Here is a 12,093-nt window from a genome sequence, read left to right on the forward strand (position 1 = left end):
TGCACGCACAGGCTTCTCCCTAGCAGAATCCCCCAACCGCACTCGCCCCCCTGGGTGAGCAGAGAAAGAGGAGGAGGGCCGCCTTGACCATATCGAGCCACTATCACCAGCGCCAAAGTCAAGTTCGGCAACAGATGAGTTAACGACAGGAAGAGTGACGCGTCACAGGGAAAGATGGGATCCATATTTGAGCTTGAGGGATGTTCACATCTTGAGAGCCACACTCACACACAAAAAAGAACATCTGTCTATCTAGCCACTAAATTTGGAGACAAAGAACATTTACAACAAGCTGTCTTTTTCTCCCAGTAGAAGACTAAATTCAGATACAGTATGTTCTGCTATGGCGTGACTCACGAGAAAGTAGTTTGAAACGAATGCAACCAGTGATAAGCAATTCTGTAATGAAAACTACGTAGACAAAAGATTTAGGACACATTGGAAGTAACAATGGAAGAAAAATACGGACTGCGACAAACAGTTTCCACTCATCTGGGAAGATTTTTGACACAATTCTATCATTTCAAATGCACATTAAAAATATTACTTGAATCCATCCATCCATTTTCGGAACTGCTTGCTCCTCACAAGGGTCGCGGGGGGGTTGGGGGGTGCTGGAGCCTATCCCAGCTGTCTTTAGGCAGTAGACGGGGTCCACCAGGCGCTAACGTGAGGATTCGTTGCTGGTTAATGGAACACTATAAATAAAAAGGCAGGATGGAGACGGAGTTCTTCTTAAAGTTTACTCGTCATACACAGCAGCTAGAGCGACAACACTTCCTGACCCCCTATCAGCTGACTAACCAATCAGAAGAAAGTGAATGCTTAATATGCTAATATGATATAGTTAATATCTGCAAAAGCAATTACGGTCTCCTTATTTGAAAACGCAACCGAAAAGCAGTGGCACAAACATCCGATTACATGTATTTCTTGCAAGTTTCTGAGTTTTTTCCCCCCGCAAATCTGTGAGTGAAAACTCGTTCATTTATTCGCTTTTTTTTTCTTGCAAATTTGCCACTTTATAATTTTGCAAATTTATGAGTTTATTTCTCGTAAATTTGTGTTTTTTTTCCCTCATAAATTTGTGAGTTTTTTTCTTGGAATATTACCCACCTCTAACAATATTTATACGTGGCCCTAATTTAATACGCTGTCATACCTAAGATGCACCCAGGGTTGAATTCACACAATATTTGCATGATGATGCTTTATTTGACTTTCAGGACATTTTTTTTTTTTTTTTAAACAGAAAAATTGTCATCAAATCCGAATTGTTCAACTTTGGAGGCTCCACTGAAGTGTACGTGAAAAATATTGCAGTCATACTTGTAGAAATAGTTGCTCTTGCCTTACCAAATTTTGCTGTTGACCAGCATCCGTGTCGGAGCTCATGGACTGCAAAAACAGCTCCTGTGGTGAAATAGGACTCAAAGCCACAAAACCCCCTCGTGTCCTATATTTGGACACATAACACATCATGTAAACACATAATAAGATGCACACTTGAAAGCAGAAATAAACTGACAGGGCGGATCCAGCGCTGTGGGCCATCATGGGAAGAGGCTGCGTGTTGGAGAGAATGTCTTCAGGGAGGGTGGACGCGTCCAGACGCTTGAAGATCAGGTTGCTCTTCTGATTACAAACACAGAAAGTACGATTTGATTTCTATTTGATTTTGAACTAAAGTTGTAAACTCCACAATCTGGTTGGTCTGACCTGAGCTTCAAGCTGTTGCCGCAGCTTCTTGGCCTTGTTCTGCTTGAAGTAGTCCATGATCATCATGGAGGCGTAAATCTTCCCCACCGTCATGTCCGTGTCTGCAAACACGACTCATGTCAGTGCTAACCAGGTGTGTGACGAATGACGATATATCGATGTCGCGATAAATCGTGATACTTTGTCTGCTGATAGATTATTGATACGCCTATGCAAGTATCGCAATAATTGTGGTTAATATACAGCCACTATAAGGGCTCCATTGTTCATTACTTATTGAGCAATTACTTGGCGGGCCGCTAGGGGGAGCACCTCATAAGAGTGGTGGGGAAATGTACAGAAGTCTCAGGCGAAGAAGACTCATGAGCTTACTTTTACTTGTGTAAGACGTTTATCTGTCCAGCCACTGACTCAGTTTTGCATACGTTTCTATGAAAAAATTTGTATTATACCTTTAATTTTAACATTTTAAAATCCATTTTATGTTTCGACTTTGTGAAGTATACACTTTCTGAGGAATATTAATATTGATTTAATTGGATTTAATATTTAAGTAATTGTTATTTATTTATTTACTTTTGCAATGTTACACAAAAAATTGTGTCAGTTTATAAAATGACTATATGACTGACTGACACGTTGCATGACAATAGTGTTTAAGAACGATACAAATTTGTTCACAGAAAGTTGTCTCTGTTAAGAAGACATTTGTATGGAAGCGTAGCGCACCCCTAATGCTAATGCTAACATGGCTGGCAGCTTGGCCGTCACTACGGAGACCCCACCTTTGTTGATGGGCACCAGGAGGTCCAAGTTCTTCTGCGGCAGGTAGGGCCAGATGATGCTGATCTCCTTTTGAAGTTCGGCATCCAAGGCGATGCGGTCCTCCCCACCTGTGACATGCGCAAGGTTTTTATCTCAGCAGGAGATTGTTTGTACAGCGTAAACAAAAGAAATGTGACACTTATATCCTCATCTGGTCTTCACCTCGGGCTATTTTGATGTCCAACGCCGTACGTATGAGCGACATGAGCGTGGAGGTGAAGTGCACCGTCATGTCCTCGTCCACCGGCATGTTCATCAACACCAGTCTCTGTGTGACAATAAAAGGGAGGAGCCTTTCACACACTTTGTTTCTTAAAAGCCTTCACATTCCCGTATGAGGAGTTTGCTTTTGTTACCTTATAGGCAATCTTGGCAGGGCATTTTTTGCCCAGGCCCAGTGGAGGAGACATGTGTGTTAACATCTCATACATGGCGGTGTAGTGGATGCGTCCACTTCATAGTGCGATAAGCAGGAAGGAGAACGGAAAAAACAAATAAGAGAAAAGTTTGTTTTCAGTGACAATTCCAATACATCTGCTGGGCCATTCTCCTGTCACGTGTGCCACAATGTTGCAACAATTCTGCTGCTCTTCCAGGTTTCAAGCTTAGAAAATAAGTGATGTCTTATCAATTATCGGATATTTATTGTGTTTTATATATGTTTACAGAGCTAAGCTAAGTAGTTAAAATTTTTCACTTCCCTTTTCAGAGATACTGTTATGTGAGTCACACAAGTTATGCAGCACATTAAGTAAAAAAAAAAAAAAGCTATACTACTTACGTATATATATGCTTCCACAGCTAATCCAAGACACAATAAACACCCTATATTTTATAAGGTCTTAATTATTGCCTAAGCCTGAAGCCTGGAAGAACAACAGAACAATAGTTGGGAAACACGTGACTGCAGAATGGCCCTGCTGCCCTCTGTTGGAGAAAGATAGAAGGGACAAACTAGAGGGGCATGCTGTAGAAACAACCCGCATAATTTGTATATGAAATGACCTACTGCATAATGACACAATATAAAATTTAGTTTTTTTTCAAATAATTGTATAATAATAATAATAATAATAATAATAATAATAATAACTATAATAATACCAACACATTATTATTAGTACTATTATTACAATTATTATTAATACTTTAACTTATAATTACAAAGATTTAAGATTTAAATCTAGCTGAGAAATCCGAATTCTAACTCATTTTGAACATTAAAACATGCATATAATAATTCTTAAACATTTTAAAATAGTAACAATAATAACTAATGTCATTAAATAAATCAACTTTGATTTAAAAAAAAAAAAGCTAAAATAATTACCTCAATTTTATTTTATTAATAAAAATTATGTATTAATAATAGAATTTGTTCTCCTTGGATTGTGTGTGTCTAGTACTTTTGATACATAAGAGAAAATAAAAACAAAAACAACAAAAAATAATTAGAGATACATTTAATTAAAGACATAATTACAGTTATTCCTTAAAATTGCATGAAATTCATGGCAATTTTCGATTTTTCTAATTTCTAGATCGTAAACTGGCTACACGAGAGCTTTCAATACTGGCATCGGCTGTCGTTTTGAGTTCCGATACCTTGAAATAAGGTTGGGTATCGGCCCGATATCTGGTATCACTACTCGCCAATCCCTAAAATAATTAAATTCTCACTTCAATGGATGCAATAAATTGATCTCACCATGCCAGACGATCATACTCTCCCCAGATTCTGACAAACTCATCCAGGTGATGCGGTCCGAGGATTGATGAGTCTCGCGTCAGGTACTCAAAGTTATCCATAATGACAGCCACGAAGAGATTTAACATCTACAAGTAACAAAGTACATTCAAACGGAATATCAACATCATCATCTTTGCATAGTTTGTCTTCTGACCAGAAAGGAGCTGAAGAAGATGAAGGAGACAAAATAACAGTAAGCGAAATCAGTGCCGCAGCCTCCCTTGTGATCCGGAGACAAGGTGAAGGGTGCGATGGAGGGGTCGGGCTCGCACTCCTGACCCGACAGACAGGAAAGCATGATCTCCTGCCAGGACTCCCCCGTTGCACTCCTGAAGGTTTAAACGACAGTGAGTGGCTCATTTGCATGACATGGAGCTACACAGTCAACATCAAAATTAGCTGACGCTGCGTGAGGCCCACCTGAAAAGCAGCATGAGCGCACCGAAAAAGGTTTTAAAGTTGTTGTGCTGATTGATGTGGCTCTCGTCATTCAGCTTGATGTTTCCAAACACCTGGAAAGGCATGATAGCAATATTACATCAACAGTAACATCAGAATACAGTGAAACTTCCAAAGGGAACACAATAGTTACTCTAATTAAAAAAAAAAAAAAAAAAAATCCCATAAGAAATAATGTAAATTAATTTGTTGTGTAATAAACTTTATTTTTTTTATGTACAGACAATGCTTTAAGTTGCATCTTAAGTCACAAGTTTACCAATTAACTAAAACTAATTACTTTTTTATTGATCAGCTTCTGTTTGTTATACGTGAAGCTGAATGCGATTGAAATTAGCATCTGCATGGTATTATTAATTTGATGTTTGTAACTGATATTCAATAAATACGAATTGTCAAAGTGTAGCCTACTTAGCAGTATAACGGGATAACGATAACTGCAATATCCTGATATCTCGATATTAGAACTGGCACAATATATTGTCATCATGTCACAATATTAAGAGATTGAGATCTGATAAAGAAAGTCGTGTTGATTTCCATTTGTGCAGTCCTAGCACCCTCTGGTGGCTAGTTTTTTAGTGCAGTTTAATTTTCACAAGGCATGTTTTGGCCCTTCTATGTTTAAAATCCACGCTAATGGACAGATGAAGGGGGACATAGTATGTTTGTGAATAGAGTCATATACATATATATACATACACATATACATACATACATATACATACATACATACATACACATACATACATACATATACATACATATATACATACATATATATATATATATATACACACATACATACATTATATTTATATATAATATTTTTTAGAATATTTTTCATTGCTGTAATGTACGTACAAAAGCACAATATTGTGTGGCTTTTTTTAGTATGACATTATTATTATCATTATTATTATTATTATTATTATTACAATATTATGACCTTTTTTTGTATCGCCAACCTCCCAATAATATTGTGATCATTATCGTATCGCATGATTTTCATATCGTGATAAAATCATATCGTGATGTTTGGATATGTTTACATCCCTACTGAGTAGCCACTCAATTTTTTCATCATCACAACTTCTGTCGTCAAAGAAAACAAACCAGTTTGAACTGAAATTTGAGACACTATGATTTTCTTTAGCATTTTAGTTCAACTCCAAATTGTTCCACTTTGGAGGTTCAATTGTACAGAGCAAATTGGAGACCTTACCTGCATTCCGATGATGGCGTATATGAAGAAAAGCATGGCGATCAGCAGGCAGACGTAAGGAAGTGCCTATTGGAAACAATTGCAACGACAAGCAATGAAAGAACTGTGAAGAATGAAAGCATTTTTCTTTATTTATTTTAGATTTTTTGGAGTGATACGACTTGGATGAATGGGTCAACAAATGCAGTATGCAAAAAAATTGTGTTGGAGTGTCATTGATATTGGTGACAATTGCTCACTTTGATTGGCTGTTAGCTAACAAGTAGACAAAATTCGATAACTAGGGTGGAGGAATTCATTATAGAGACTAAATACTAAGTATACATTTTCTTAATGTAGGAAAGCTTAACAATATATATTTATTTCAAAGTAATGTAATGAAACAATGTTTTTGGTGCGGGGTGGCCACCAGAAATTTCGGACGGCCGGTATGTTCTTCGGCTGATAGCAATTTGTAGAACTGGCTCATCATGATCACACATACCAACTCAAACTGCTGTATGGAAGTCAGTTATGGGAACCACTCCACTATCAATGCCCCCCCCCCCCCCCCCCCCCCCCAAAAAAAAAAAATAAAAATAAAATAATCAAGACTGAAGAAGCAAAACATGCACACTGACAAAAGTGAATAAACTTCTTGGGTGAGGTAAAGATATCTGACCTTAAAAGATTGTACGAATGTCCAGAGCAGAATGCGAATGGTGTAACCCTGCCTCAGCAGTTTGATCAAGCGGGCTGTTCGGAAGAGCTTCAAGAAGCTCATGTTGATGGTGTTCATCGACTGGACCGGAAAAAAAACGAGCACATCAGAGCTCTTCGTATAAATTCTGCATTTACAATTCCAGAACATATTTGGAGCGTTTCGGTTTCACCTGCAAATCCACAACAATCTCGGTGATGCTGCCAAGCACTGTGATGAAGTCAAAAATATTCCAAGTGTCTCTGAAATAATTCTGCGGGAAACAAAAAAAGACCGCACTATTATATGTTACTACTTTACATTTCGGTACCTTAGCGTGACTTTCCTCACCACAAAACCAAACGCCATGATCTTGAGTATACACTCTAGGGAGAAGAGGACGGTGAACGCTGTGTTGAGGTGCTTCAGGACTGTGTCGTAGGCTGTGGGCGCCGAGTGGTACTGAAGAAACAGACAAAAGATGATGATGAAATATTAGTAGTAAATGTTCATCATGGCTGCAATTGGCTGGCAACCAGTTCAGGGTTACCCCGCCTACTGCACGTAGCTGGCTGGGATAGGCTCCAGCACCCCCACGACCCTTGTGAGGAGTAAGCGGTTAAGAAAATGGAGGGATGGATGGATGTTCATCATGGCAAATGTATTTGCATAAAATGCCTTATGCATAAAAGCACATTTGTACGAAAAAAGTCCGTGATCGAACAAAGTGATGTTCTAAATCTAAAGTGGCTGAGGTAAAACATTTCTACTGGAACTCTGCACTTCAGTAATTAGCCATCCCCTTCCCCTATTTGAGGAAAATTCTGTGTAATGTTTACCTTCATCATGAGGACCACCGTGTTGAGGGCGATCATCACTAGCACGGTGTACTCGAAAGAGGGCGACGCCACAAAGTGCCACAACTTGTACTGGAAGGTTTGCCTGTTCTGGGGCATGTAGCGAGTCATGGGCTTGGCACTGATGGTAAAGTCAATGCAGGCCCTCTGGAGGAAACAGAAAAGTAAGTAAGAAAGTCTTAAAGGGGAAGTCAACCTTAAACATTTCTTGACAATAAATCTGTTATATGACCTCACTAGTCTAAATACGATATTCTGATTAATATTTGTGATCATGTTTTCTCCATCTCTTTTTGACTAAATAAAAATTGGGATGAGGTTGACTGACTATGATAAAAACTAACAAGCGTGATTGAAACTGCACTAAAACTGAGACTAAATTTAAAAATGGTGGATCAAATTAACACTAGTGTCGACTGAAGATGACATCAATGCTGCTCAGGTCTCAGTTTACAAACAACCGCAGCTTAGTTTCAGAAAATAGGTGAGCTGTGATTGGTCGTTGCCTGAACCCTGAACTATTATGTCATCTTCAGTTGACAGCAAATGGCAAAATGGCCGCCTTCTGATATTAACTCATTCACTGCCTTTGACAAGTATACTTGTCAATTGTATTTTTTAGAGCGGTGCTAAATGGGGGCGAATCTGAGCATGCTCCACTGTAAATATCAAACTTGGAAACAACTTTACTGATGCCCAACCACCGGTAGATGACATCATTGCCCCATTTTATAGGAAATAAACACAGTTTCAGAGTCCATGGGAGAAATGGCTGTATTTTGGCAAACCTACATTTTTCTGCTGTCAATTATAAAAGAACGGGACGGGACAAAAAGTAGGGAGTCTATTCTGTTATTTGGTAGATTCGGTTTATATATAATTATTGAATGTAATATCACGTGAGTATTGGAAATGTAAAAATTTTCTATAATGACTGGCAGTGAATGAGTTAATAACAACGGCTGGATTTTGCTGCTTAACTCATATTCCACTGACACAATACTAACCAGAATACCATTTTTAGACCAGTGAGGCTGCATAGAACATGTGTCATGACTGGGTCATGCCAGAGTTATGTTTGGGTCATGTAAGGGCATGACAGGGTTATGTTTGGGTCATGCAAGGGTTATGTTTACTGTTATGACTAGGGTCATGTAAGGGTTATGCTTACTGTCATGACTAGGGCCATGTAAGGGTTATGTTTACTGTCATGACTAGGGTCATGCAAGGGTTATGTTTACTGTCATGACTAGGGTCATGCAAGGGTTATGCTTGGGCTATGCAAGCGTTATGTTTGAGTCATGACCGTGAGGTCAAGTGTCTGTTTTGAACTGATCTAACCAGCATCTAGTTTCAACTGGTAAGACGCTATGTGATGTCAGGAATCTTTCATCTCTTTATCTGGTCAATAGCCAATCAGATAATTACATGACAGTCCTGTTACCCACATGTCTAGCCACAACCAATCAGATCGATTTGCTGTCTAAGGAGGGTGTGTTTTTGGCCGAATTATTCTTCTGTTCCTCTGTGCACCTTCACAGCCCAAGTTAGCTTAGCGTCTCTTGATACATTCTCGTTGTTTCTGGTCTAGGCAAGTTAGGTCCACGCCTCTCGAAGTTATGCGAATAAATAAAATCTTATTAGTGTCTGCGTTTTTGGGATCCAACCCCAGAGCATAACAATGTTATTGTCAGGATTTTTTGCGGGGTTGACTTCCCCTTAAAGTGTAGTACACACATATTGACAATCAGGCCAAATTTGAGCACTCTCCACCCCTAGCGATCCAAATCAGCTAAGAACTTGTGTGTGCGGTGATGTGATGGGACCGCACCTCATTCTTCTCCAAACTGCACTCCTGAATCATCTTATCACCCTGCTCCTGGAAGGTGATGATGATCAGAGCCACGAAGATGTTGACGAAGAAGAAGGGAAAGACCACAAAGTACACCACGTAGAAAACGGACATCTCCATGCGGTTCCCTCGACTCGGCCCCAAGCTCTCCTCGGTCACGTCGGTGGAGTGCTGCAGTACCCTGTCGGTAAGACAACTTCACAACTTAGCTTTTTACTGTTCATTTCAATAGGTAGTGTCATAAGTGTACTCGAAAAACACAGACTGAGGCCATCCTTCGCCGGTGGAGACGGTGAAAAGAGTGAGCAGGGCCCAGCAGACGTTGTCGTAGTGGAACTCGTGTCTCTTCCACTCTCTCCTCTTCACCTCCTTCTTGTCCCTAGTGTAGTCAATGTAGTAGCCTCTGAGGTGCACACATCACAGGAGATCCAATGCGAGAGCTGTATCATAAATATTCACTCCAGTGGTTCAGTACATCACAGCATATCAGAACAATCTCAAGACCCTAATACCAAATCACACCAACTAATTGGTTTTCTCCTTCATTCTACAGAAGCATCACATTAACTATTCATATTTGTTAGGCTATACTACAAAAATTGTCATCATGTGCAATAAAAGATAAATAAACAAAACATGGATGCTATTGGTGGGCGGCACGGTGGATGACTGGTTAGTACGTTCGCCTCCCACTGCTGAGGACGCAAGATTGGGTCCAGGCTTCGGCCTTCCTGGGTGGAGTTTGCATGTTCTCCTCGTGCCTGCGTGGGTCTTCTCCGGGTACTCGGGTCTCCTCCCACATTCCAAAGACATGCTTGGCAGGTTAATTTGGCACTCTGAATTGTCCCTAGTGTGCTTGCGAGCGTGGATGGTTGTTCGTCTTTGTGTGCCCTGCGATTGGCTGGCAACTAGTTCAGGGTGTACCGCGCCTACTGCCGAAGCCGTCTGGGATAGGCTCCAGCTCCCCCGCGACCCTTGTGAGGAAAAGCGGTCAAGAAAATGGATGGACGATGGATGATATTGATTTTTAGTAGAGGTGTCAAGACGATTAAATTTTTTTAATTGTATTTAATCGCATGACTTCAGTAGTTGACTCTCAATTAATCTCAAATTTTGTATCTATTCTAAATGTACAATATAATCTACAATATATTTTTCCAAGTTTTTATACTCTTGTAAACATAAAAAAGTTAAACTAATAGAAATATGGCTGCTTCTTTTAGTCATCGAAGTCATTTTATAATAATTCATAAAATTGAGTTAAAATTAAAAGGATGTATTGTGCTGTAAAAAAAACAACAAGTGTGATATTGATTTGTGTTGAGGTAATTTTTCTGCCACTAGATGGCATATTTGCATTTGTAAAACATTGGTGACAGCTCAGTGCAGTTTTGTTTTCATATTAAGAGCTATCTAATCTTTAACATAAAGTAACTTGTGAAATTCTACACATTTTTAAAATCGTAAAATACAACTTGACCCCACTGTCCACAAATATGTGCATTATTATGAAACGTATTACTGCTAAATTTTGACTTGGATATGTCTACTGCAGTGCGACTGGAATTCTCCCAGTACAGGCTTTATAAGTAAGGGGTGGTTATTAATAACGTGTTTAAAAAAAAAAAAATAGTGGAGTTAAAGGAACTAACTCAAAATTAACGCACTAATTGTGACACCCCTAGTTTTTTGTGGTTGTGTTTTGGTACAAGCACTTACTGGCACTCCTTCTCTGTGTTCATGGAGCTGTCGGTGCAGTAGAAAAACTTGCCCTTGAAAAGCTGCACGGCGATGACGGCAAAGATGAACATGAACAGCTGGTACACGATGAGGATATTGAAGACATTTTTCAGGGATGTCACCACACAGTCAAACACGGCCTACAAAGAGAAAGAAGGGGGAAACAAAATGGTTGATCAAGGTCATGTACTGTATAAGAGGGAGTGTGTTGCTGAAGTTTACTTTGAGTTTAGGAAGCCTCTTGATGGTCTTGAGAGGCCGCAGGACTCTCAGAACGCGGAGGGACTTGATGGTCTTGATGTCGCGACCTTTGTTGTTTCTGTTCAAAATGTTGAAATGTCATGTTTAGGGTCAAGCTTGAGCAGTTGCTAACCAGTGCACCACAAAAACACAAAAATTCTGTGAAAACAAACATACACATTTTAAAGACAATGAAGTTTTTGTGTGTGACGGTTTGGAGTGTAAATACTAAAGATGTCAGTTTAACACGTTAATCTAGATTAATTAACCATGTTATTTGCACAATGACAAAATGAATAAATATTGAATATTGAATTACGCGCAAATTTGTGCGTTAAAAAAAATACGCAATCGGTTGATTTGGTATGGTTTTACACGGTCCAGTTGTATTTGCTTTGACAAGTTTCTCAAATGGTTGTATAAAATAATCACTGAAGTGGTTGATGATATTGATGATTCACTGTACAGCACTTTACTCAATGAAGCTGTTGTTTTTGACATTTGAATGTCATTGAACTGTATGTGTTTTATGCATGTTATTTCTTAGAATGCAATGTTCTTATGGATTAAATTAGTTGAATGCTGCTATTGGTAATTTTGCACAAGTTTAGCACTTTCATATAATATAGCTTTTTGATAAATGAATTGACATGTCTAACAGATTTATATTGTACAATACTAATGATGGTTTCGAACTATTTTCTATTTATAATGCGATCAGTGTTATTTCTGCGATTAGTGCATCTC

General features: G+C 39.0%; 1 protein-coding gene across 1 annotated transcript in view; it reads right to left on the reverse strand.

Moving 5' to 3' along the window:
* The window catches only part of LOC144017493 (voltage-dependent R-type calcium channel subunit alpha-1E-like), an 80,941-nt gene that overhangs the window by 5,624 nt on the left and 63,224 nt on the right, over positions 1–12,093 (reverse strand). The window contains exons 27-44 of the mRNA XM_077519125.1: positions 11,329–11,425; positions 11,086–11,246; positions 9,632–9,769; positions 9,346–9,547; positions 7,497–7,661; positions 7,009–7,119; positions 6,851–6,931; positions 6,640–6,759; positions 5,979–6,044; positions 4,715–4,806; positions 4,449–4,623; positions 4,253–4,380; positions 2,901–2,997; positions 2,707–2,812; positions 2,505–2,612; positions 1,720–1,820; positions 1,529–1,635; positions 1,357–1,456 (exon numbers count right to left, since the gene is read on the reverse strand). Coding sequence (XP_077375251.1) covers positions 1,357–1,456; positions 1,529–1,635; positions 1,720–1,820; positions 2,505–2,612; positions 2,707–2,812; positions 2,901–2,997; positions 4,253–4,380; positions 4,449–4,623; positions 4,715–4,806; positions 5,979–6,044; positions 6,640–6,759; positions 6,851–6,931; positions 7,009–7,119; positions 7,497–7,661; positions 9,346–9,547; positions 9,632–9,769; positions 11,086–11,246; positions 11,329–11,425 — 2,155 coding nt within the window. The remainder of the gene's footprint in view (positions 1–1,356; positions 1,457–1,528; positions 1,636–1,719; positions 1,821–2,504; positions 2,613–2,706; positions 2,813–2,900; positions 2,998–4,252; positions 4,381–4,448; positions 4,624–4,714; positions 4,807–5,978; positions 6,045–6,639; positions 6,760–6,850; positions 6,932–7,008; positions 7,120–7,496; positions 7,662–9,345; positions 9,548–9,631; positions 9,770–11,085; positions 11,247–11,328; positions 11,426–12,093) is intronic.

This window comes from Festucalex cinctus, chromosome 1, assembly GCF_051991245.1.
Source record: "Festucalex cinctus isolate MCC-2025b chromosome 1, RoL_Fcin_1.0, whole genome shotgun sequence".
NCBI lineage: Eukaryota > Metazoa > Chordata > Actinopteri > Syngnathiformes > Syngnathidae > Festucalex > Festucalex cinctus.